Below are 27,592 nucleotides of genomic sequence, written 5' to 3'. Positions count from 1 at the left end.
TGACTCCCTGAAAGGAGGTTGGAGCCAGGTAGGGGTTGGTCTCTTCTTCCAAGGAACAAGTGATAGGACAAGAGGAAATGGCCTTAAATTGTGCCAAGGGAGGTTTAGTTTGGACATGAGGAAAAATTTCTTCCCTGAAAGGGTTGTCAAGCCCTGGAACAGGCTGTCCAGGGAAGTGGTAGTCTCAGTCCCTGGAGGTGTTTAAGAGTCAGAGTTGTGGTGCTGAGGGACATGGTTTAGCACCAGACTTGGTTCAGCTAATGGTTGGACTGAATAATGTTAAAGGTCTTTTTGCAGCCAAAATGATCCTGACTCAGTGTCAGTATCAAAAGAATTCAGTGGATAATGAGGCTTTAAGACAAGGTAAAGACTTCAGTACTGATGAGGTCACTGCTGTTGCTCAGCTGTCAGCAGCAGCACATTTCCACAAGCACCACCACGATACATACTGAGAACAAGATGAGTTTTAGCAAACTTTTTCTTTACTAAAGTCTCTTGTTATAAATTACACAAATAACTTTATAAACAAATCCCCCCCCCAGCTTGCATTTTTGTTTAAAGTAATAACTTTATATCATACAAATAAAGAAATTTCAAGTATGAAAAGTGCATTATTGCAATAATACCTCTTTGCAAGTCCAAAAAATCTTGGTTTAGAATAAAACTGTAAAGTGTAAAAAAGGAGTAAAACAATCAGTGCCATCTAGTCATTCAAGAAGTCCAACATCGTAAAAATGATGCTTAGTGTGTTGCAGAGGCAGATTTACATCTGAAAGCAACATGTAATTGAAAAGAAGCTCTGTGTGTGTGTGAGAGAGAGTTCATCATTTTGCTCTAATTTTGTTTGTTTGGGTTTTTCCCCCTATTTTTCTTCACCTTTCTTGGCAGGAATTTGCAGTACCACTAATGCTTGTCCTCAGGCATCATCCATTCTGTGCTGCTGCCACTTGCATGGTTCCAAGTTCTTCATCCTCCTCATGCATTCGCTTCAAGCTTCCTACAAGAGAAAGGAGGATTCAGATGAACAAGGTCAGCTGTGAGCAGGGCTACAGGGCAGTTGTTATTATCTCTTTGCGAGAAGGGTCAGTAACAGGACTCTACCTTCTGAAGACATTCAGGTTTTGGATAGCCAGTTGGTGGCAGCACTTTTCTTCCCTCAGTTCTCCACATGGAAAAGCAGTTCCCTAGAACCCACCATTTTTTGCACTTCCCTTCTGCATCTCCTCCCAAACTCCATTTTCACTGACCTTTAGCTGGAGTTGCTACTGGCCCACACCTATATGACCAAGGTAACATCTTTTATGTGCCCTGATCTCCTGTTACCTGTTTAAAGATGCAGCAACACTTTTTTTCCTAGGCAACCACCTTAATTTTAAGGGCAGCAGCAATGTCATGAACATTGACTGCTTTCACCCTGCTCTTCTTGATGCCTCTGGGGAATTTGTGGGTTTTGAAGGACAGGGAGAAGGACACCACAGGGAAGTTTAGCCAGAGAACAGAATACTTAGGTACTGCACACTGGAGTTTGAACACCATTTGCAGCCATCTCCTTCTCAGAAGTCTGAAAGTCACAGCTAGAGGTTTACTTAGGGAGTGCAAAAGTCCCTTCACTACACCCAGTGAGACAGGTAGCATCACACACAACAGGAAAGGCTTCTGACCTGTAGTACCAGGTGGAACCGAAAGGGATCTCTCCAGCTGCAGTGGTGACATCATCTGGATGGTTAATTTTGCTAGATAGATGGCTTCATATTCCTGAAAAAGTTTAATATATATTGCCATTAATTTGGCATGCTGCTGTGTAAGGATCATAGAATCACATCATAGAATGGTTTGGGTTGGAGGACCTTCAAGATCATCTAGTTCCAATCCCCCCTGGTTCCAATCCCCCTTGCCACAGGCAGGGACAGCTCCCACTAGAACAGGTTGCTCAAGGCCCCATCCAACCTGTCTTAACATTTCCAGGGTTAAGGCATCCACAACTTCTCTAGGCAACCTGTTCCAAGTACCTCAGGACAGGAGGAAACAGCCTCAGAGGAGGTTCAGGTTGGATACCAGGAAAAATTTCTTCACAGAAAGGGTTATCAGGCACTGGAACAGGATGCCCATGGAGGTGGCGGAGTCACCATCCCTCAGGGGCACGTGTGCTTAGGGATGTGGTTTAGTGGTAGGAGCTTAGCAGTAGTGTTGGGATTGTGACTTCTAGATGAGCAGCTGGACATGGTCTCAAAGGTCTCTTCCAACCTCAGTAGTTCTATTACGCTACCATCCCTCAAGGTGAAGTTGAAGACTAATTCAGACTTCCCTAAGACTGCTCAGAGAGTGCCTTCGAGGAGGGCAGAAATTTTAGAGGAAGAGAGTTCTTTGTTGCTCTGACATGAAGAGAACTTAAAGGGTGACAAAAAATGGCATTAAGGAAAAGTAAACTTCCATTTAAACAGTTCTGCGAGAACCTTCAGAGAACTTGTTGCTCGCAGAAGGCAACTCAATAGGAACAAACCAATCCTAGAACACAGCACTTCAGAATTTGTTACAAGGAGATGGCTTTGACCTTGTGTTTTAGTGGCCTGCCACACTTCCAGGGCTACTCCTCACACGAGTTACTTTAGAAATAAACAAACAAGCTCAAGAGATGCTGAATCATCTTGCTGCCAGCCACCTAAGTAACAGCAGAGACACTGCAAGTCTGTTTCAACACACTGTTCTGATGTTTGCCCACCCAGCAGACTCCTGGACGGTGACAAAGCAACTTCACAGTATCACTGTTTGCTGTTCTAGACCTGTGAATTCCATCACCTAGGAATGCAAGTGTCAAGAAGCGTCACTGGTGTGTGACACAGTTATGCTGCAGTTTCCTTATCCCCAGCTAGCCTGTTTCAGAGCCTCTTGATCACTGCACAAACCAGGGGTTTTATTTCTCCTCCATTCCTGGCTTTGTTTTGTCTAACACCTAAGGAACCAGGATACCCACTCATCTCCCTCCCAAGCCCCATTATAGCTCCTGACATTAACTTGAACCACATTCTTACAGTAAATGTTAAGCCTAAGTAGAAACAGCTGTTTTGCAGGAAGATGAATCATCAAATAGCTTTTGAGTTATGACCAGTAATAAAAGAAGTCACCTGAAGTTGATGGACAAAACCAGCATTAGGATTAATACAGAATCTTCTTTCTTGAACATAAGTAAACGCATCCCTTAGAAAGAGAAGGAGAAAATACTTTTGTGGGAAACAGGTTATGACAAAAGACTCTGGGGCTTTTCCTCCTGTCAGTTCTTAGGAAACATACAGCCTCCAAGTTCTCCTCTAAACTGGTTTGTGTAATGAATTGTTTGAGCAAAATAAGGAGAAGTTGTAAAACATTTGCCCACCCCCAGCTCCACTCCTCAGCTTGCTGGCCTATTGTCAGCTACTTAAAACCAGCCTCTCAGGGCCTCTCCTATAGCTTTACAGCACAGCATCAACCTGAGTAGGCTGGGATCCTGCTCCCATGAGCAGAAGGTAACCATTTCTCCCTAAAGGAAGGATGTAAATAAAGCTGGAGGGAAGTGAGATGGGACAATCTACCCTACGTTAAAGTCTTCACTTAATCTCAGCAGGTAACAACTGGCTTCTAAGGGTCAATGCATGTTTATGTTCTCTCCAAACTGATTCTTCAATTACAACACTTGAAGGAAAAGATGAATACCTACAGAGGCATCAGACTTCTAGCTGTACTGAAATACTCTCTCAGACAAATGGTTAACTACTGTTAACTACTACTGTTAGTCAGGTAGCAAGAGCTCCTGTTTGGCAGTTAGGCAGTAAGAACTGTTCTTACCTGTACTTCACCCCAAATGTTTCCATTATGTATGCAATAACTAAGGCAGCACTGAAAGGAAACAAATAAATTAATAAAAATGCCTTTTCATTGGCTCAAAATAATAATAAAATAAACCAATAAGCAGCATGGATAATTTCCTACCTTCTAGAAATCCCTGCATTTCCATGGACAAGAACTTTTCCTGAGAAGGCAAAAAAGCCACAACCACACTTGGACAGACTGAAGAAGATTCTTTAAAATCTATTTTTTCCCCATAGATGAAGAACTACACCAGCAGCAAGGAATATCTTAAGAATAGTGTCTTACCACACTCTAGATTACTACCTACTGCTCTGTCCACTGCTGCCCTGGGATACATGGATTCCTGCTCCTCTGAGGATTTGAGTAGCAGAATCTACATTTTTAGGACTACAAGACAGGTTTAAGGCCCTACACAAAAGGGGGACAAAAATCACTGGTACAGAGAACACAGTTGTGTTTAAAGTGAAAAATACTCTAGAGCTGCAAAAAGATTTGTTTTCCAGCCAGAGGCAGAAGGAAAGAAGAACACTTTGCTCTGAACTTGTCTAATTCAAGTAAACTCCAAGAAACCCCCAAACTCAAGAAAGCCTCATACTCACGAGCCTCAACCACTAAGCTAGTTTTAAAGCTTTAACAACAATGTAGCAGTAAATAAAGGGGGAAAGTGACTAGGGTTTTACCTCCACTTTGTAAACTTCCATCAATAAATTCTTTAGTCTAAAAAGAAAAGAAAAAAAAACACACAATAAAATGACAAGGCTCAAAGTTTCAGATTGTTTTAGATGTTACATTCTATAGTTTGGTAGAATTTTAATATCAGTCTTCATACACAGTGACAATGACACATTGTTTATACAGACTTAGGAATCACTTCAACTGGACCTTTCTATTTCTTCTGGGCATTTGTGGTAGGGAGAGAAAGTTCAGTTTCCCCCCCCACCCCCACACATTTAACTCCCCATAAAACTGTCAGTGAAAAACTCTTGCAAAGCCAGAAACAAAAATGCATAAAAGTCTAACGAGTGTCCCCTCTACAACTGTTGCATCACTATCATCACAGAATGGTTTGGGCTGGAAGGAACTTCAAAGATCATCCAGTGCCGACTCCTTGCCATGGGCAGGGACACCCCTGACTTCACTTTCTGGTCTGAGAACTTCTCCAAACAAACAAACTCTGGAGCTGTCCTTATGAGGAAGCAAGTGAACATCCCCTGACCAAAAGCATTTATACTTCAGAGCATATGTTTAAAAAAGGCTGCAAGCTACCAGCTGATTTGTCCCCCTTGCTCTGCCAAGACATGAGCACCTCTGCCACAGATAGGGAAGCCAGAAGATCTTTTTGCTGGGGTTTGGGATTTATTTGGGTTTTTTCATGCTGGTTTGTTTGGTTTTGAGGAGGAAAAACCTTTTTCACTGTTGCAAACTAACCTAAAATAAAGATACAAACTCATAGCTCAAAACTAAGGGTTTAATCTATTTCAAAGGTCAGTATGTAACAGGCACTGTTTAATTTGAAGTTACTTTTTAATTCCTCTACACCAAAGGTTTGGAGATGCTGTGAAACTTACTTACAACAACTGGTTACTATTTACTGTTGAATTTATTGGATACATAGTGAATAGTATTTGATACCAGAGATGTAAACACTCTTGAGCTCAAAAAATAGTTTCCTAGGGGGCAAGTTCTCCAGCACTCTCCCACAACCCAATTTCTTTGGTCTGAGACCAGTCCTTTCTAATTTCCTCTTTGTTTTTCCTCCTTTTTGGTGAGACTATAAGAATACACAGCTCTTACAACACTGCCTCAATTTCTATACCCGTAAAAAGAGGTTAATTACACTTAAAGGTCACTTAAGAGTTCGCAGTCCTTCCAGGTGCCTCAGGGTAGATATCCTAAGTTCAGAAAACTCCTGCTGTCATCTCCACTCCCAATCCATTCACAGCAACAGAGACACTTACCATAGGGAAAAACCGTATTATGTTCTCAACTGGATTATCTGCTATGTCCAAGACTAAATACCTGCAACAAAACCAGCTCTTGTCAGTAGACAGTAACACCACATTGCTGCCACCAGTACAGGTACAGCTGATTCAATCCCACTACAACACCCAAACCTACAGATGGAAGCCAGCATGGCTTTACTTTCTGGTCCAAGAACTTCTCCAATCAAGCAAACTTCAGAGCTGTCCTTATGAGGAAGAAAATAAATAACCTTCTCCAACATCCCCTGATCCAAACCCCTCTCAGAGATGAAGGAATCCACAGGTACTAAAGTATCATAGAGTAGTTTGGCTTGGAAGGGACCTTAAAAATCATCTGGTTCAAATCCCCCTTGCTGTGGGCAGGGACACCTTCCACTCGACCAGATTGCTCAAGGCCCCATCCAACCTGGCTTTGAACACTTCCAGGCTTGGAGTCTCCACAGTTTCTCTCTGGGCAATCTGTTCCAGTGGCTCATCACTCTCATGGGGAAGAATTGCTTTAAATCTAAATCCTAATGTCTAATCTAAATTCAGTTTGAAGCCATTATCCCTTGTCCTGTCACTACATTGCTTTGTAGAAAAGTACTCTCCAGGTCTTCTGTAGCCTCCCCTTCAAATACTGGAAGGCTGTTCTATGGTCTCACTGCAGCACTCCCTTCTTCAGGCTGAACAGCTCCAACTCTGTCAGGCTGGCCCCACAGCAGAGGACTTCCAGACCTCCCATCATTGATGGGGCCTTCTCTGGCTCTGCTCCAACAGATCTATGTCTCTCCTGTGCTGAGGACTCCAGTGCTGGCCCCAGCACTGCAGGTGGGGTCTCAGCAGAGGGGCAGAATCCCCTCCCTTCACCTGCTGCCCACACTGCTGGGGATCAGCCCAGGACAGGGTTGGCTCTGGGCTGCGAGTACATGGTGCCAGCGCATGTTCAGCTTTTCACCCACCAGTACCCCCAAGTTCTTCTCCTCAGGACTGCCCTCCATCCCTTCTCCACCCAGCCTGTATTTGTGCTTGAGATTGCCCCAAACCAGGTGCATGAGTTTCTACTTGGCTTTATTGAACTTCATGGTTACCCTGGGCCCACCTCAAGCCTGTCCAGGTCACTCTGGATGACATCCACACGCTACAGGTTCCTCAGCTCCCATCAAGCGTGTAAATACAGAGCAGTGTTCTTTCCTGGGACTCTATGCAGCTTTTTCAGAGGTATATTGATGAAGTCACCTCAAATGTTTTATTAGCAGGACAAACTGTCCTCAGAGTAACTTCCGTGGGTAGTTCTCATTTGCAGACTTGCCTAAATCTGGGGTTCAGCAGGATGAATAAACTTCATGCTTTGGATTTAAGTCTTTCTGCACCGCAGCACATTGTTCAAATAGCTTTGACAGCATGAAAACGTTTAGAAAGGAGACAAATCTGGACCATTTCTCACCTAAATAACTGCTGGAAGTTTGGTTTAATAAAATTTGCTTCAATGTTTTGCCGTATGCATATGACATGGGTTATTCCATGTTTCTGAAGGGTAGGTAGCTGTGGAAAAACAAGAGAAAACACACAAGACATTTTGATTAGAACAGAATAAACCAGGTTGGAAGAGACCTTCAAGATCATCGCGTCCAACCCGTCACCCAACACCACCTAATCAACTGAACCATGGCACCAAGCACCCCATCAAGTCTCCTTCTAAACACCTCCAGTGATGGTGACTCCACCACCTCCCCGGGCAGCCCATTCCAATGGCCAACCGCTCTCTCTATGAAGAACTTCTTCCTAACATCCAGTCTGAACCTCCCCTGGTGCAGCTTGAGACTGTGTCCTCTTGTTCTGGTGCTGGTTGCCTGGGAGAAGAGACCAGGTCCTGCCTGTCTACAACCTCCCTTCAGGTAGTTGTAGAAAGCAAGAAGGTCACCCCTGAGCCTCCTCTTCTCCAGGCTAAGCAACCCCAGCTCCCTCAGCCTCTCCTCACAGGGCTTGTGTTCCAAACCCCTCACCAACTTCGTTTCCCTTCTCTGGACACGTCCCAGCAAGTCAACATCTTTCCTAAACTGAGGGGCCCAGAACTAGACACAGGACTCAAGGTGTGGCCTAACCAGTGCAGTGTACAGGGGCAGAATGACCTCCCTGCTCCTGCTGGCCACACTGTTCTTGATGCAGGCCAGGATGCCATTGGCCCTCTTGGCCACCTGGGCACACTGCAGGCTCATGTTCAGCCTACCATCAACCAGCAGCCTCAGGTCCCTCTCTGCCTGGCCGCTCTCCAGCCACTCTGACCCCAGCCTGTAGCACTGCATGGGGTTGCTGTGGCCAATGTGCAGAGCCCAGCACTTGGATGTGTTAATCTCTGCTTAAATGTTGCTTAAAAAAAAAAAAAAAAAAGATTAAATCTTGCTTAAAATCTTACTAAATCTTGGTTTGTTTAAATAAGAGTCTGTTACACAGTAATAAAAAGAAAAGCTATGCTTAAATACACACTATGGCTGTATCACGTCCTCAAGGAAAATCAGAGCTCCTTTTCTAATATTCAAAGCACAGTATGAACAATTTTGTCTTTGGAGCAAACAAAGCACAGTCATTAGGAGCTGCAAGAAAAAACAAAACAATACCAAACCAAAACCATTCCTAACAATAACAGAGAGCAGGCAAAAAAGGCAGCGTTGGGTGAACTAACTTATCTCTGCCCACCTTTCACTTTGCCTCCAACTGCAATTCCCTACATGATGCAGTAATTTTCAGCTAGCTGGAGTCAAACTCTTGAAAGTAAAATCACCTAATCTGAGGTAATTCAGAGATAGATGCTTTGTCTTAAGTGTTTGACTTTAGTGCAGAGGCAATTTACCTTATTTTACTGCATACCTGCGAGTTCTCAGCTCTGATTCACATTGTAACACTTCCATAGAATGGCAGAGGTTGGAAGGGACTTCGTAAGATCAAGTCCAACCCCCCTGCCAAAGCAGGATCATCTAGTGTGGGTCACACAGCAACACATCCAGATGGGTTTGGAATATCTCCAGAGGAGACTCCACAACCTTTCTGGGCAGCCTGCTCCAGTGCTCTGTCACCTTCACAGTAAAGAAGTTTCTCCTCATGTTGAGGTGGAGCTTCCTGTCTATATTCATTGCCCCTTCTCCTATCACAGGATACCACTGAAAAGAGACTGGCACCTTCTTGACACCCACCCTTCAGATACTTATAAGCAATAAGATCTCCTCTCAGTCTTCTCCAGACTAAACAGCCCCAGGCCTCTCACCCTTTCCTCATCAGACAGATGTTCCAGTCCCTTCATCACCCTTGTAGTTTCTGTTGGACACTTCCTAGTATATCCCTGTCCCTCTTGAACTGGGGAGCCTGAAACTGGACGCAATACTCCAGATGTGGTCTCACGAGGGCAGAGCAGAGGGGGAGGAGAACCTCCCTTGACTTGCTGGCCAAACTCTTCTTAATGCACTCCAGGAGATCATTGGACTTCTTGGCCACAAGGGCACACTGCTGTCCCATAGATAACATACTGTCCAGCAGGACTCCATGGGGCTTCTCCACGGAGCTGCTTTCCAACAGGTCATCTCCTAATCTGTGCTGGTGCCTGGTGTTGTTCTTCCACTGGTGCAGTACTCTACACTTACTATTGTTGAACCTCCTTAGGCTCCCCTTAGCCCAGCTCTCCAGTTTGTCCAGATCTTGCTGAATGGTTGCACACCCTTCTAGCCTATCAGCCAATCTTCCCAACAAACTTGCTGAGGGAACACTCTGTCCCCTCATCCAGATTGTTGAAAATGACATTGAGTAAGATTGGACCCAGCACTGACCCCTGAGGAACACCACTTTAGCAAGGGAAATAAAGTGCTTGATTGGTAAGCAAAACTCTATCTGAACTTCACTATAAGACTCAATTTTAATACAAAAAGCTGCCAGTTTTTGCAACTGGTATGGAAGTCACTGCCAATTTGCCTTTTTCTCTGGTTTGCAAGAAGTAGGTAAAAGCTGACTAGCTGAACTGAGAAGTACATGTGTCAGTACAAATGCATGCAGCACTTCAAGCCACATGAAAAAAAGTTAACTGAGGTTCTTTTTTTCATTATTCTCCTGGAGCAACCCTTTAGGTCACAAGATTGTTATGGAAAACAAAGTGTTTTAAGTGCAACTGCCCCAGGATGTGCCTGAGGGGGTAGTTAGGATCATAGAATTGTTTTGGTTGGAAAAGACCTAAGATCATCAAGGCCAACCACTAATCCAGCACTGCCAGGTCACCACCAAACCATGTCCCTCAGCACCACATTTACATGGCTTTGAAATCCCTCCAAGGATAGGGACTCTATCATTTCCCTGGGCAGCCTGTTCCAAGGCTTGACAACCCTTTCAGGGAAGAAACTGTTCCTCATTTCCAACATAAACCTCCCCTGGTGCAACCTGAGGCCATTTCCTCTTGTCCTGTCACTTGTTCTTTGGGAGAAGAAATCACCCCCTCCTGGCTCCACTCTGGAAAGGGGAGGCATTAACACCAGCCCAAATCAGAGAATGCTGTAGGCTAAAAGACCACTCCATAAATGCAGCATGTATGGCTTCTCTGGCATCTTTCGTGTTCCAGTTCAGGATTGCCAGCAGATTTGCACCTATAAAGCTAACGTTTGAATGCATCTTCAGTAACAAATGATAACAGCACAGCAAAGTTCCCTCATGTTATTCTAAAAATCCTACCTTGCTTTTCATAGCTGAAGAATATGGGCCTAAAAATAACCCAGGTAAAATTTCCTAGGAGGCAAAAGAAGAGTCATTTAATACCAAGTCAAAATTACCCAAGAGAATACATCCCCCTCCCAGCTCAGACCATGGCCACGGGAACAAGTCATTCACGTGGCAGTGAGAGAGCTGTTATCAAGTGTCATTTCTAACAGGACAAGGGGAAAATAAAGCAGTTTGGCAAACTAAAAGAAACATGATCTTTGTGCAGGAGATCTGGCTTTGGAACAGGAATCATGTCCTTTAATTGGATCGAGTTCCAGTTTGATCACTGCACCTTACCCAGACCACACGAAGGGGACGTTAACTTTGTGTATAATTGTGCCATAATTCTAAAATCACTCTCATGAAAACAGACATATATGTATGGCAACTCCTCTAGTTCTAGCAGCAGGAAAATACCACTTTTTAGCCATTTTCCTCCCCACCACCAGAGACATGCAAGTCTGCTGATCTTATCTAGACTCAGTGACATTGTGGTAGGAAAATGTCATTGTCCATCCTGCTGAAGAGCACTTACTTCCAACCAAATTCAAGTGAAAAAGCAAAGCTCCAATACATTTCTAACAATGACCTCCTAAAAACAAAGACAGAAATGCAACATGGTGGGGACTCTGAAGGACAAAAATCGCTTTTTTCTTTGTACTTGCACAGTGGAGTTCCAAGCATATCTTCACTCCTCACACATCCCTCCCATGGTGCTGCCTAACACTTTACCCCTAAAGACTTATTTTGATCCCAGGCCTTTTTTAGACACTTTAACTGAACACACTACAGGTTTTGACTCAAATGATACATTAAATTGTGTCATACCTGCATCTCTCTCCTCATGGGATAGGTCCAATCCTTAAAAACAAAACAAAACTCACAATTATCAATAGGCACAAACGGGGTGGGGGGTGTAACAAAACCAACACAGAACACATTCAGGCAGAGATTTGCACGTGTATGGTATATAAAACAATCAAAATCTCTATTCTGCAGGTTGTACAAGCTACCTGCTGTGCAACAGCACAGTGGTTATGCTCACTGCTAACTCTCCACGTGGAGACCAGTAACACTCAAGTGCAAGTAACACCATTTTGAAAGCTAATGCTTTCAAACCTCTACATCAGAGGTGAAGCCTGCATGTTGTACATCCACACCTTAGCTTCCTGTTTAGAAAAAGCAGGGAGGGGGGAAAGAAAGAAAAAGGAGAAAAGAACATTAGGACATTCTGTACCAGCCCCTGAAGCAAAAAGAATTCCTTTGCCTGGCACATTCCTACAGCCACTGAAAAAACAGAAGATAATAAGTATAGTGGGTAACTCCCTTAAAATCCACACTGCCCCAGCTAACATATTCCAAATAACTTTCTTCTGAATATTCAGAATTTATGTTTAACAATCTTCAGAAGTTATGTTCCCCATGAACTCAGCAAGCTGTTAATGTGAACCTCCACTAGACAGTTAAGACGGGAAGCATGGGAAATGCACACACTTGTGTTCAGCCACAAATGACACAACACTCCCCGTCAGTTAATCCACACATCACACCCTTCCAGAGATCTCAGATCCTCAAGTTTGTGAAAGCCCTCCACTCAGGAACCAGCACATTCCCACCTACTTACTATCACAGAATGCTTTGGGTTGGAGGGGATCTTAAAGACCATCTCATTCCAACCTCCCTGCACTGACCAGGGACACCTCTCACTAGACCAGGTTGCTCAAGATCTCATCCAAATCGGTATTGAACACCTCCAGGGAGGGGGCATCCACAACCTCCCTGGGCAATCTGTTCCAGTGTCTCACTACCCTCACTCTAAAGAATTTCTTCCTAATATCCAGTATAAATCTGCCCTTTTCCAGCTTAAATCCATTCCCCCTTGTCCTATCACGACAAGCCCCCAGTTTTCTTGTAGGCCCTCTTCAGGTACTGGTAGGCCACTATAAGGTCTCCCTGGAACCTTCTTTTCTCCAGGCTGAACAGCCCCAACTCCAGCAGTCTATCCCTCTATCTATCAGAGCTGCCCAGAACAAGAGCCAGTATCAACATTTTCATCCTTCAGCCAATTTAAGAGAGCTGCCAAAGCTGAAGAGCAAAATGCTCAGGCAAGCTCTATTCCTGTCTGTCTTTCTCTACAACTCCCACTGTCCTCTATTAACAGGCTCTTACTCATTCTTTGACCCAGGCACACGAAGGAGTTGTATCTGAGATCACAGTTACCAGCTGGAGAGAAAATAAAAAGGAAATAGGCAAACACACCAAAGCAAATAGACTGCATCCATTTCTTTATGTAACTTTGCTGGGTGCTCTGCACACACAGGCAGCTAAAAAAAAACCCTTTGCCATATGCCGTTCTTGTTGGGTTCCAAAAATCCTCTAAACTCTGAGAAAATTACAACTCTAAATATTCCACCTCTGAAAGGAGATCAGAGTTACAACTAGAAATTGTGGACAGTGGGATTGAGCTCACCCTCAGCACGTTTGTGTATGACGCCAAGCTGCGTGGTCTGCTTGACACGCCGGAGGGAAGGGATGACACCCAGAGGGACCTGGACAGGCTGGAGAGGTGGGTCCAACCCACCCTCATGAAGTTCAAGGAAGCCAAGTTCAATGTCCTACACCTGGGCTGGGGCAATTCCAAGCACAAATACAGGCTGGGGGAGGAGAAGGACTTGGGGGTGCCAGTTGATGACAAACTCATCATGAGCCGGCAATGGTCGTTTGCAGCTCAGAAGGCCAACTGTGTCCTAGGCTGCATCGAAACAACTGCGACCAGCAGGACCCAGAGAAGCGAGTCTTCCCCTCTACTCTACTCTTGTGAGACCCCATCTGGAGTACTGCATCCAGTTCTGGTGCCCCCAGAAGAAGGAGGACATGGAACTACTAGAGAGGGTCCAGAGGAGGCCACGAAGATGATCAGAGGGCTGAAGCACCTCTCCTGTGGGCACAGGCAGAGAGAGTTGGGTCTGCTCAGCCTAGAGAATGCTCCAGGGAGACCTGGTAGCCTTTCACTGTTTAAAGAGGCTGATTGGAAAGATGGGGACAGACTTTTACCAGAGTCTGCTGTGACAGGACAAGGGGGGATGGTTTTAAATTAAAAGAGGGAGATTCAGACTAGAGAGAAAGATAAAAATTTTGATGCTTAGCGTGGTGAGACCTTGCAACAGGTTGCCTGGGGAGGTCATGGATGCCTCCTCCCTGAAGCTGTTCAAGGCCAGGTTGGATGAGGCCTTGAGCAACCTGGTCTAGTGGAAGATGTCCCTGCCCATGGTGGCGGGGGCTGGAACTAGATGATCTTGAAGGTCCCTTTTAACTCAAAACAGTCAATAAATCTATGAAAGAGCCAAGACCTTAACCTGCAGTACTATCCAGCTCAGCATCAATTTCCTGTTACCTCCCTTTTTATTGAGGCACACACGAGAAATCAAATCCAGTGCTTCCTCAGACACACACACATGGTGACTCAGTGATGTTTTGCTGGCTCTTGGAAGTGGAATTAAAAAGGATTTTGGTATCAGTGAAGTTAATCTGGAAACCACTTGAATTGAATCTGGGACAGCATTTCTGAGAAAGCAAACAAATATTAAGCCACTCAAAGCAATTCTTTGAATACTACCTAAAATGGTAGACAAACAGGGAGATAAAATACACAGAAATGGTCTTTGCAAAAGACCCAGAGAGGTAAGATAAGATACTCGTGTGTTCCAGCTGTAAGCATAAAATCTCCTGGTAGTAGAAAGTATAAATCCTGTGACAAAAGGATGATATTTACAGAACTTTGTCCAATGAAGTTCGGCCTAAGAGAGGTTTAACATAATCTCATTGTCTCACTGAATGTATGAGAGCATAATCAGAATCATGGAATTGTTTTTCTTGGAAAAGGCCTTTAACATCATAGAGTCCAACCATTCTCTAACTCTACCAAGTCTGGTGCTAAACCATGTCCCTCAGCACCACATCTCTGTGTCTTTAAAACACCCCCAGGGATGGGGATTCAATCACCTCCCTGCAGAGCCCATTCCAGGGTTTGAGAACCCTTCCAGTGAAGAAGTTTCTTCTAATATCCAAGATAAATCTGAGTGCAAGCTGAGACCGAAAAGCAAGAAACCCTCTCTTTTGTCCAAGCACAAAACAATATTGTGAGAAAAAACTCTGAAAGCTACACTCCAAGAGCACAAAAGTGTTTAAGTGGGTTTATTACTCCATGTGTATACTTGCAGAATTTAAGAGTCTTTATCTGGAGCAAAATGAAACCACAAATTCATCACTAGTGTGATTACAAGGATTAAATACATCACAACTATTCCTTTCAGGGGGTGGTGGAGCACTGGAACAGGCTGCCCAACGAAGTAGTGGAGTCTCCATCTATGGAGTCGTTCAAAGCCCCTCTGGAATAGTCCTGTGCAAGCTTCTCTAGGTGAACCTGATCTGGCAGGGGCAATGGACAAGACCAACTCCAGAGTGTTGTAGTTTGAGCTGGGTGCCCCCCTGGTGCATTCACTTCCTGTGTCCAGAAGTCCAGCCCAGAGGGATGGACACAGGAAATTGTGTATTTCCTACCATAATTCTTTGCACCACTATAAGATCCAGTGCGGAGTCTGGCACTTCCTCTTTCCTTCCCTCTCCGAGACTTGGTAACTGGGGGAGAGATCTCCCGGCCATGGGCCTGATTGGGCCCAAGGCCACAGGGGGATGGGCAGTCTCAGGCCTGGCCAGCTGAGACTAGCCCAGCAGAGGGAGGGGGAAGAAGGAGCCCTGGGGGTTTTGGATGCACCCTCAGGTGGGGATGGGATCTTTCTTTGTCACTGCGCTTTGGGTTTTCTGTAACATTCACCGCTTTCTATTTAAACTTTCATCACTTTTGCAATCCGTTTGCCTGAGTCGTTATTTCTGCCTGTGGTGGGGAGGGGATCTGCCCCAACCCATTACACAGAGGTCCCTTCCAACCCTCACCATTCTGTGATTAGGAGCAGGACATTGTGTTAGTCCCAAGAGCTGTAAACTATGTAAAATAAGTAGGTAGGAATTTAACAATGTACAGTCCAAAGAAGACCAAAACCCAGAAGAGAGCAAATGCTACAGATGTTCCAAAAGAGAAGGCATCGATTTTGGCACCAGACATTATTCACAGAATGCTTTGGTTTGGAAGAGACCTTCAAGGTTGTCTAGTTCCAACCCCCCACCATGGACAGGAAGATCTTCCACTAGACCAGGCTGCTCAGGGCCTCATCCAGCCTGGCCTTGAATACCTCCAGGGAGGGGCATTCACAACTTCCCTGGGCAACCTGTTCCAGTATCTCACCATCCTCTCTATAAAAAATTTTCTTCCTAATCTCCAGTCTAAATCTTCCCTCCATCAGCTTCAGTTCCTTTCCTCTCATCCTATCATTGCAAGCCTTTTTACAAAGTCTCTCCCCAGCTTTCTTGTAGCCCCTTTCAGGTACTGGAAGGCTGCTCTAAGGTCTCCTTGGAGCCTCCTTTTCTCCTGGCTGAACAGCCAACTCTTATAGCCTGTCCCCATAGGTCTTCATTGTTCTTCAAGAAGGCAGAGGGGCAGATTGCAATGGGATTTAGTCTGCAAAATAAATATCTGAAAGACCATGATCCAGATTAAATGTTTTCTTTATACCAGTACAGAAACTGCTGGAAGAGTGATTCTGGTGATCTCCTGACAGCCCCTCAAGGCTTTTCAACTAACACCATATGATTGTTTAAGTGTTACACAAAATCATCCAAACCCAATCTATTAATGTAGACTGAACCCAAGCAAGTGTCTCATTTTGAGGAATTCATTCATCAGCTATGCTTTAAACACTGTGAAGCACCCACCAGACAAACAACTGAAAGCTTCCCTTTTTACCAGACCAAATACAAGAATTTTGCTAAGAAAACAACTGCAGATGCCAGAGCTGTAAAGAATAGCAGCACTCCTTGCCACTGAGTATTGGATTGATTGGCAACTCAGTGCAAGACACTATCTTCAAAGACTAATGAGACAGGATAAGGGGAAATAGCCTCAGAATGCACCAACGGAGATTTAGGTTGGAAAATCTTCACTGAAAGGTTTATAAGGCCCTGGAACAGGCTGCCCAGGGAAATGGTTGAATAATCCCTGGAGGGATTTAAAAGCCATGTGGATGTGGTGCTGAGGGACGTGGTTTGGTGACTGTTTTGCTAAGGGTGTTCACAGCACGTGTCTGCTGTATTTGGTATTTGCACAAATGAAGTGCAAGGGACTATCTGGAAGTAGCTCAACTGAGACTAGACATTAGGAAGAAATTCTTCCCCATGAGGGTTGTGAGGCATTGGAACTGGTTATCCAGAGAAGCTATGGAGGCTCCAAGCCTGGAAGTGTTCAAAACCCATATGGATGGGGCCTAGAGCAACATGGTCTGGTGGAAGATGATCCAGGCAGGAGGGGTGGAACTAGATGATCTCTAAGTTCTATTCTGAACCAAACCATTCTGTGATTCTACAAGTCCATCTAAAGCACTTCAACTGCTGCCCCAGAATAGAGGGTTTAGCAAGACAAAAAAGGAATATGGCACATTCAAATCCCTCCCTTTCCCATCTACAGCCAGTCTCAGTAGCTGAGATAAATTGAAGGTAGCAATGAACAGGTGAGAGGCGTCTACATGGCTTCTTGGCAACTAATATCCAAACTACATTGAATCACTTTGCCAATAGTTCTGCCAATATTTTGCCATAGCTACACTTGCTCTTCTCTTGAAGAACAGTTTAATGGCCAGAAACCATGACACCTCACAGTGACATGCAAATGCACATGGACTTTATCCTGCCAGAGCAACCTTGGCAAGGACTTAAAACTGATTAAAAAATTCATAATATCAATTTTATATTAAAAGCCCTGACACTGAGACTTGTCTATGTTCAAAATCTGCACAAAAGCAAAGGCTGTGGTTCTTAAACACAGCACCACAACACATCTGATGCAATTAGTGTGCCTCACCAAAAGGAATGTGGTGAAACAGAGATAAGTGGCAACACTTAAACGATCCCTAACAGACAGTTTAAATCTGAAGACCCACCTAATTTTCACATATAAAAGGTGCATCCCAGTTGGTCTTTGCTAAAGCCCAGCTTGGTTGAAAGGCAACCTGCAGTACTGCACTTTGTTACGGTTAAACTCCTGCTGCCTAATTAGTAGAGACTGCAAACTGCCTTACATTGAAGGAAGAAGCTCTGAAAGGTGCTGAAAAAACCCACCAGTAAAATAAATCAGAATCAACAGGTTTAAGGAGGAGAATCCAACACCAATAAATATATTTCTAGATTTCAGGTGCTGTCCTTTATCTGCTCAGCATCACCCACCATCTGCAGTGGGTCTCCCTGCTTTCAAAGCCTCAGATCCTTCTGAAAGCTGCGCAACACTCCCAGTAACTCCCTGGCTACTTCAGGTTTCTGACATTTTGCAACAGCTCTTTTGCTCTTGATTAATAGCATCACTCACTTCTCTCTACTGATTTTTCATCCTATCAGAGCTCATCACAGCAAGACTTCTGTGTGATTCATTGTTCCTTGCATACCTCAAAAATCTGGGGCTGTCATAATCCTCCTGCCTAAAATTCTTTCCCTGTCTAGTGGAATATTCATAGAAGCTGTAAGACTCAGTCTCTCCTCCAAACCTCACAACCACAAGTTGTGAAACCAAAGCTGAAAACAACTGTGAGGACTATGACAGCCACAAATTCTGCTGACCTGCTTCAACTCCTTCATCTGCTCTGGCCAAGTGATCTCTTGGCTGTACCTTTGTATTGCTCTGTGCAGGAAATTAAAATTACAGCTAGAGAGTGTAGGATCAGAACAGTCAGGGCATCATTACCTGCCAACACTATCACCTCTCTGAGCTGGCTACAGCTTGGATTGCGGATGGTTCCTGATCCCTGAGTGATTACCTTAACATAAAAGCTTTATGCTTAATTCTGAGGCAGTTAATGAGATGGCATCTTATTTTTCAAAGTATTTTAGCCTGGAAAGAAGTCCCAGCAGATACAGCCCACAAAAGGGCAGTAGGAAGGACGTTATCATTAAAGACTTGCACAAAAATAAACCTTGTGACACCAACAGCCTTGGCAAAATGGAATCATAGAATTGTTTTGGTTGGGAGAGGCCTCTAAGAGTACTGAGTTTAACCTGAGACCATCACATCTATTAAAACATGTCCCAAAGTGCCATGCCTGCACGTTTCTTGCATGCCTCCAGGGACAGTAACTCCACCACCTCCTTGGGCAACCTATTCCAAACAACTGTCAAAGAGAAATCATGAAATACCAAAGCAGTAACAGAGCATCCTCACTTGCCATCTTTTAGTAAGCAACCAGATAAATTAAATGAAGCACTGAAGAAATAATCAAGTGAAATATTTGAATATTACTGAGACCTGTCGTGTCTTGACACTCTGCTACGTGAAGGGCCTCAAAATGAGCCACAAACAAGAGTGACACTAAAGGCTGTCTGTGGTTTCAGTCAGGATTCATGTTCTTGGACAGCTAGTCCAGCCAGAAGCTTTCTCGACCTTTTTTTTTTTACATATATGTATTTTTTTATGTGTATTTATAGCATTATTTCAATTGGAAGTGACTGCATCCAGCTGATGGAGTCAGACATTGTGATTCTGGGCAACCTGCTGTGGGTGACCCTGCTTTAGCAGGTAGGTTGGACTAGATGATCTCCAGAGGTCCTTTCCAGTCCCCACCATGCTGGGATTCTGTGATCTATTATTATTCTGAGGCCAATGATCATTTAGTCCAACTGCCTGAGCACTTCAGGGCTAAGCATCTTCGGTTTGTTTTCAAGTGGAAGTTCTAGTGCAGATACAGAAGATACTAAAAAATGAAGTTCAGTATTTTTGTTCCCTCAAGAAGTGGCCATGCCAGGGACAAGAATAGATCTGTATAAGGAAGTGAAGGAAGGCTTTGACAGCACTGCTAGCTCAAACCAAAGCAGTGGCTCACTAAAGGGTGACGTTCCACTCCCACCTTTAGTGCTGCTGCTTAATCACTACACTCAGGAAACTATAATGGCCCCAACCAACAGTCTTTTTAGCAAAGCCAGTTGTAAGCTCCCTGCCCCAGGTCACCCCAGGCCAGATAAGCACGGGGACAAAACCAGTGACAACGCTGGGTGGTTGGCAGGATGGGTAAAGCCCCTTTTTAGCAAAGCCAGCTATTAGATGGGCTCAGACACAGATTCCCAGTTTGGTGAGCCTCAACACTGATAAACATGGGCCGGGAAGCAGCTGAACAGTGTGTTCTGTTTGTAGAATATTGGGACAGTGGGATGTCCTCATCCTTTTGGCTTCTGAAAACACAGAGGAATACAAAAGCAGGAAGTTGGAGAGGGAAAACAAAGCAGGTGGGAACTACAGAGCACACAGAGAAAGGAAGAAGAATTCAACAGGAAAACAAAAGTTGTTTTAGCAAAGAGAAACAAACCATGGAAAAGGATAGACTACAGATAAGAAAAATGTTTCTTACTTGTCCCATTCCATAACATTGGTCCAAAAGATACCCCAGTAGCTTGTTAAATACCCATTAGCACACAGGATCAGCAGACCTGGCTGATGAAAGCCCAATCAAGCAGGGAAGGCAGAATTCCTCAGCTTGTATGAAGCACAGAACCACGTGACAGGACCAGTACATTTTTTGACAGAAATGTTTGGTTGGAAGAGACATTTAAGATCACCAAGTCCAACCATTCTCAAACTCTACCAAGGCCCTCATGTTCCTCAGCACCACATCTCTGAGTCATTTCAACAACTCCACGGATGAAGATTCAACCACTTCCTTGGGGAGCCTGTCCATGTGTTTGAGAATCCTTTCAGTAAAGAAGTTTCTTCTCAGGTCCAACCTAAACCTAACTTGTGCAACCTCTCATCCTATTCCTTGTTACTTGGGAGAGCAGACCATCCCCCCACCTGGCTCCAAATTCCTTTCAGGGATTTGTAGAGAGAAGGTCTCCCCTCAGCCTCCTTTTATCCAGGCTGAACAACCCCACTTTCTTCTGCCACTCCTCAGGACTTGTTCTCCAGACCTCTCACCAGCTTTGATGCCCTTCTCTGGAATCACTCCAGTACCTCATTGTCTTTTTTGTAGTGAGGGATAGACTTGCATAGAAGCTAAGACTCATCTAAATTTCTTCTAGTAGTATTTCTCCCCCACTCACCCCATGGCATTTCTACCCACTACAATAAAAGGCCTTGATTCACTTTATGATGAATTTGTAGAATAAGCACTGATGAAGTTTTACCAGAAAAGAAAAATGGAATTCAGATTATCACTACTATTTACAATGGTAAAAATGTCATTTTTCATACTCTTATCTGCAACTTAGTGAGCTAGGCTATATAGACACAGCCAAGTCACTTTACAATGCTCATTCAGATCAATATCACAAAAAGTTACAGAATAGTTTGGGTTGCAATGGAAGTTGAAGATCATCTAGTTCCAACCCCCAGTCATAAGCAGATTGCTCTGGACCAGATTGCTCAAGACCCCATCCAACTTGATTTTGAGCACTTTCAGGCGTGGAGCCTCCACAGCTTCCCTGGGTAACCTGTTCCAGTGCCTCACCACCCTCACAGGGAAGAAAAATAGAGCAACTTAAAGGGAAAAAACAAACAAACACCCAAAAAACCCCCACCACCAACCACAAAAAAACAAAACAAAACCAAACATCCTTTAAGTCATAGAATCAGAGAAAGTTAGGAGTTGGGCCCTCCAGAAATCATAGAATCTAATCCCCCTGCCAGAGCAGGATCGCTTAAGGCAGACCACACAGGAATGCATCCAGGTGGGTTTTGAAAGTCTCCAATAAAGGAGACTGCACAACCTCTTTTGGCAGCCTGCTCCAGGGCACTGTCACCCTCGTGGCAAAGATGTTTCTTCTCGTGCTGAAGTGGAACTTCTTGTGTTCCAGTTTATACCTGTTGTTCCTTGTCCTATTACTGGGCACCACCAAAAAGAGACTGGCACCTTCATCTTGACGCCTACCCCTCAGATATTTATAGGCATTGATAAGATCTCCTCTCAGCCTTCTCTTCTCAAGATTAAACAGCCCCAGTTCCCTCAGTCTTTTCTTCACAGGAGAGACGTTCACATCCCCCAGTCATCCTTGCAGCTCTTTGTTGAACTCTCTCCATTAGTTCTCCGTCTCTCTTGAACTGGATACAGTATTGCAGGGGTGGTCTCAGCAGGGCAGGGTAGAGGGATATCAGTGGCTCTCTTGGCCACAGGTCCCTGGTCTTACAAACAGCTCTAGTTGTGAGCCACCTTCACATCTGTGTGGATTCCTTTGCACTCAACAGGCTGCCCGCAGAGGCAAGGCGCAAGGTAATCAGGGCTGACAGGGCGCGAGTTAATCACGACTGACAACATTGCTCAACTCCAGCTGCCACAGAGCGCTGCTTCTGATGTATGCAAAGTCGTCTGCGAGTATCCCACAGAGTTATGATCAAAATCTGTCACCTGATTTACATTTCCCAGCATAACATGGCATTTGTTTTAAATTTCTTCTGCTCTTAATTCTGTGGGCAGGTAAAATAAGTATTATACTCCAGGCTTCCTACTTATTTTAGGATTTCCCCCCCTGCAGAGGAGGGGAATCACTGTGTTTAAGGGGGGTTGCTTGTGTTCCCTATTACAAGTAAGAGTAAAAAATACTTGAAGAGATGTGTTCCACCTTTAGATGGACTGCACTGTTGCACAGCTAAAAAGGCAGTCAGAAATCCATTAGCATTTCAGACTAAATATAGCTGTCAAGAAATGCAAATTCCTTCCAAAAAATCATGTGCTAAAGAGAGAGCTCAGCTTGTATGCATAACAAAAAGGCAAACGTGACCACTCAGTCAATAAGCTGATAATTCCATTACAAAAACCATGGAGAGTCCTACAAAAAAATACAGCCACCTCTAAACACATCACAATTATTAGTTTGCTCAGCCTGCTTCCAAGCAGATATGCTAATGGTTTAACAAGGAAATTGACTGGTAGATACTGCTGAGTTCCCATTACAGGCATTCTAGTTTTAACTCTTTATTTTTGTTGGTCAAAATTTAATAGGAGAATAATTCACATGAAATTCTTTCATATCATTCCAGTCTTAATTTAACATCTTTCCAGAAATGATAAGGTGTCCCAGTTCTTGTCTTGTAATAGGACAAAGGGCAATGGATACAAACTAGAACCCAGGAAGTTCCACCTCAATACGAGGAAAAAACATCTTTACTGTACAGGTGACAGAGCACTGGAGCAAGCTGCCCAGAGAGGTTGGGGAGCCTCCTTCTCTGGAGACTTTCAAAACCCACCTGAATGCATTCCTGTATGACCTACCCTATGTGATCCTGCTTTGGCAGGGAGTTTGGACTCAGTGATCTGTAGAGGTCCCTTCTAACCATTATTATTCTATTATTCTAACATGCCAGCATACAACTAACAAGCTGATCCCCTTGTAACAAGTCTTTAGCCACACATGAAAGAAACCCCAAACCAACCAACCAGTCAGAACTTCTCAGATTTGAGAAAGTTTGAGACTTCATCTTGAAAAATGCACCAATTTTAGAAAAATAAAATTAAACCTAAGCTTGGAAATTATTTCTGTGCTGTGCACAATCAGTATTACTCATCAGACTTTGACATATTCACTGTTGCCACCCTGAATAGGCACATGTATGGTTTACAGACGTTGATGGCATATACCAGAAAAGCTTTATAAGAATGGTGAGGTGCATGTTGAGGCTGGTGAGAGACTGTGCCAGGTTGCCTAGAGCAGTGGTAGATGCCCTGGCCCTGGAAACATTCCAGGTCAGGTTGTTTGAGGCTCTGAGCAACTTGATCTAGTTGATGTCCCTGCTCATTACAGGCAAATTGGACTAGGTGACCTTTAAAGGTCATTTCCAACCCAAACCATCCTGTGATTCCACAAGTATCCAAAAATTAGAAGACACTCAGATGACATAAGGACCTGTAAAAAGAGTTCAGCTTTTAACTGCCATGGATTCACCAGTGAAAGTCAGAAGCTGGTTTACCCCAGACTTCATTAGCTAATCTTGCAGGACTGGATAACTCACCTGAACCACAGCCAGCGCATGAAAGCAGACCAGAGGAAGCAGCACAAGACACCACTGACACATGGTGGTACCAAAGCTCGGCAAGTGCTGGCAAATACCTATCTGTGCTTAATCTACAACAAACAGGGTTACACCACCTGAATGAACCTTAAGTACACACAAACTGCCAAGGAAAAAACCAAAAGGGACACACATCACTAACTACTTAGAAGAAACAGTTTCTGATCCATCAATTCCAGAGATGGTATCTGATGAGGAATGCAGAGGAAGGCACAACCCTCTCCAACAGGTAAATACCACCAACATTTCTTAATGTGGCATTTCCCGAGCTCCAAAAATGACCAATAGCCAAATAGTTTAAAATTCCAGCAATGTGCAACACTAGGTATGGATTAGGGACATTGCAAACAATCTACAGGCCAGAACACTGACCTATTTATCTAGAGTGCATTCCTGCAGCCTGCCTAAGTCAATCCATCCACTGCCTGCTGTCATCCCCTCAACAGATAGCCCTGCCTGCTCTTCGACTTCTTGTGCCAACACTTGAGTGTGAAGCTGTGCAGTTAACCAGATCAGCTCATTTGTTTGGCTTCTTTTTCCAATTATTATTATTATTTGAGCTGTCACATGGTTACTTGTGTCAATCAGGAGAAGGGAATTGGGAGGCTGCAGTTAGACTGCCTTGAAATTACCACAAACGTGCACTTCAGAAAGTAAACCAGGGGTTCCCCAAGTTATCTCTCCTCCCCTTCCTCCTCCCAATATCTTGAAATCACAGCTACTGAGACAGCACTAAACCAAGCACTACCAGCTTCCTGAAATAATATTACAGCGGACTTCTCCTTAAAGGGCCTCCTCACTGCAATACACAGGAGATGATCTTTAGCTTTCCACGAATAACTACAGTGTGTGGGCAGAATTATTTTAGCTCCTTAATTTGATTTTCCAAAGCATTTCCTTAAGGACTGGTCTGAAGGCCCAAGGCTGAATGAAGTCTCTTGTGTTTTGCTCAAGTTAGCTTCACAAGAACTTTGACAGTCTCACACTGGCTTTAAATTTTCTGTTTCCCCTGAATACTCCTAACTACAGTTCACTTAGTTTGAGTCAGACACAAATGTAAGGTGCTGGGGGGGACAAATTACTTGGAGTTTCTAAATCATATTTATTTAATTCCTCCACTAATGGTCTAACAGCATGTGAAGTTCTAACGTTCCATACATTATACTACTGAGATGGAGCACACAGAAAGCAAAAAGTAAAGTCCCTTGTGAAGGACATCATTATAATTTCAGTTTTCATCAGCTAAGAGTTGTTAAGACTGGAAGCAACCCCTGCCTTTAAAATCATTTTAACCACACAGTTCATTCTGAACAGCTTAAAAAAACCAGGGCATCCAGGTTAATTTAATTAATCCTTTTCAGAACTAACTGCAGATAATGTTTGGTTTCTCCAGAAAGAAAAGATATTGTAAAACAAACAAATTCTGAACTTCAAAATAAATAATTTGTGCTCAGATACAAACTGCTTACAACTTTCTGAAGACAGTTGAGACGATCTGTAAACACACCTTCCTGGCTTTGAGATGAGGAAGGTATTAAACCTTGACAACAAAAAGGAGACATAGTAACTTCTGTATTTCAGGTAACTCACCACAACAGCATTCAACAATAACACCATTGAAGCAGGAACAAATGCTGATGTTTATGAAACATACAACAATCTGTAAAGCTCTGATACTATCAACTTCCCACGTGAATGCTGTGACATTTTTCATTAACCAACAGCTCTCAAAGCAGGATACTTCGGGCTGCTTGTTGACACATGAAAACACCCCACCAGTCTCTAGGGTCAGGCCTGAGAAGCTAAGCCAAGTTCAGAAATCAGACACTGAGCTAACCCGACTCCTCTGACACCACACAGGGTGCAGTTTAGTCTTGGCAGATATTGCCACCTGTCTTAGTTTGCAAGTCTTGGCTCTGGAACGCTGTAAAAATGCCTCACCAATAGACTCACCAATTGTTTCTGGAGTATCTAAAGAGTTAGTAGGCACCAACTGTTAGGAAGAGGACAAGCAGGTACTCACTGCTAGTAGCAATATTCCCTTTCTGCACGGACAAAAAAAGAGGGCAAGCAGGCAGCCAACAGTAGATGGAGGACTAGTGACCATACAAAGGGAGAGGGAACACGCAGTGAAAGCAAAAGGGCGGCTAACAGGCAGGCCATAACACACTGAGGCACAGAACAGGGGACACCGGAGACAAGAAGCTAAGGGGAGGGCACTGGCAGAAGGCAAAAGACAAGGGAGATGAACTGGAGAGGGTTCTGTGAAAGCAAGCAGGGCTGGCTAAAAGCCCTGGAAGCAGACGGGGAGAGACCGGAGGCACCCCAAAGGGAGGTGCAGGAGGGCAGGGGGTCTGAGAGGGAGCCATGGAGACGGCAGGGAACAGAGGACAACAGGCAGCACCGGAGAATGTGGTCGGTGGTCCTGGGGGAGTAGCACAGCCCCGGCAGTGGTGCCTGAGAACGGGGGTGTCACCGATACAGGGGGGAGGAGACAGAGCTGCGCTTCGGTGGGGACCCGGGGGGCAGCCAGCGAGGCCTGCGTTGCGGGCTCATCGGGGTCCCCGCGGCCAGGGGAAGCGGGTTGTGAGGCAAAGGGGACAGAATATACCCCACCCGTGGGGGACAGGGGCCCCCAGCCCGGGTCGGGACAAGGGATGGGGAGGCCGGGGCGCAGGAGCCGGGTCGGCAGCGGTTCTCCTCAGGCGGGCCCGGAGCGGCGGCCCCCCAGTCCTCCTCCCTGCCTCTCACCTCAGAGTCCTCTTTGGCCTGCGGCAGCGCGGGGAAGGCCGGCTTGGCGAGCTCCATGACCGGGACGTTCTCCGAGCGGGGCAGGACCGGACAGGGCGGCTATTTGGGCAGCGGGCCCGCAGGCTCCGGCTCGGGAGCAGCAGCAACGGCGGCAGCGGCGGCAGGAGGAGGCGGTGGAGGAGGAGGCGGCGACGCGCTCAGCCGCTCGCGCCCGGCCGCCATGCTGCTGTTGCTGCTGCTTGTGCCTCTTCCCTCCTCCTCCTCCCGCCACCGCCTCTCCCCAGCCCTTCCGCCCGCCCCCGGCAGGCTCCGCTCCAGCGGCAGCGGCACCGCCTCCACCCCCGCCCCGCCACCGCTCCTCCCCCAGCGGCCGCCGGAGCGCTCCCGCGGCCCGCGCGCCAGCGGCGCCCCCGCGCTCTGCTCTTCCGTCTCCGCAAGGGCCTTCCCCCGGCCGGGGGCCCGGGCAGGCGCCCGCAGCGCCCCCAACTCGTTCATTAACAGGCGTTAAGTAACTCCTCACAACCCGGATCGGAACTTCAGCAGGCCCTGTAGCACCCCCAGGAGCACAAAGATCAAAGTCCAGCATCTCTGGCTCCAAGCACAGGCCCGAGGCACCTCACACATAGCCCGCTGTATTGTGGCCATCAACACATCCAAACGTGTTCTTGTTGCTGTCCCCTCACCCTGCCGCTTTCCCATAGCATCATTTAGGTTGCACGAGATCCTTGAGATCAAGTCCAAACATTAACCTAATACTACCAAGTCAACCACTAAACCATGTCCCTAAGTGCTGCATCTACACATCTTTCAAATACTTCCCTGCATGGTGACTTCACCACTTGCCTGGACAGCCCTTTTGGTGAAGAAAGTTTTCTTAATGTCCAGTATAAACCTCCCCTGGTGCAACCTGAGGGTGCTTCCTCTTGTTTTATTGGTTGTTACTTGGGCAAGAGTCCACCCCCCACCTGGCTCCAACCTTCTCTCAGGGAGTTGTAGAGGGCAATGTCTTTCCACTTTCCTTTTCTCCAGACTAAACAACCCCAAGTTCCCTCAGCTACCCCTCACTGGACTTGTCCTCCAGACCCTTCACCAGTTTTGTTGTACTCTTGGACACGCTCCAGCAGCTCACCATCCTTGTAGCAAAGGGTGCCAAACT

General features: G+C 45.2%; 1 protein-coding gene across 1 annotated transcript; it reads right to left on the bottom strand.

The window, feature by feature from the left end:
• Positions 1-852: 852 nt before the first annotated feature.
• On the bottom strand, positions 853-26,723 carry STYX (serine/threonine/tyrosine interacting protein). Its single transcript, XM_009899518.2, has 11 exons — positions 26,437-26,723; positions 11,367-11,399; positions 10,512-10,565; positions 7,252-7,349; positions 5,802-5,862; positions 4,524-4,560; positions 3,964-4,003; positions 3,820-3,870; positions 3,123-3,195; positions 1,662-1,755; positions 853-997 (listed from the first exon to the last, which is right to left on the bottom strand). The coding sequence occupies exons 1-11, from the start codon at positions 26,491-26,493 to the stop codon at positions 924-926; spliced, it is 672 nt and encodes a 223-aa protein (XP_009897820.2). The 5' UTR covers positions 26,494-26,723; the 3' UTR covers positions 853-923.
• Positions 26,724-27,592: the final 869 nt, after the last annotated feature.

This window comes from Dryobates pubescens, chromosome 5 (genome assembly GCF_014839835.1).
Source record: "Dryobates pubescens isolate bDryPub1 chromosome 5, bDryPub1.pri, whole genome shotgun sequence".
NCBI classification, from domain to species: Eukaryota; Metazoa; Chordata; class Aves; order Piciformes; family Picidae; genus Dryobates; species Dryobates pubescens.
This window is presented reverse-complemented; position numbering and strand designations above follow the sequence as displayed.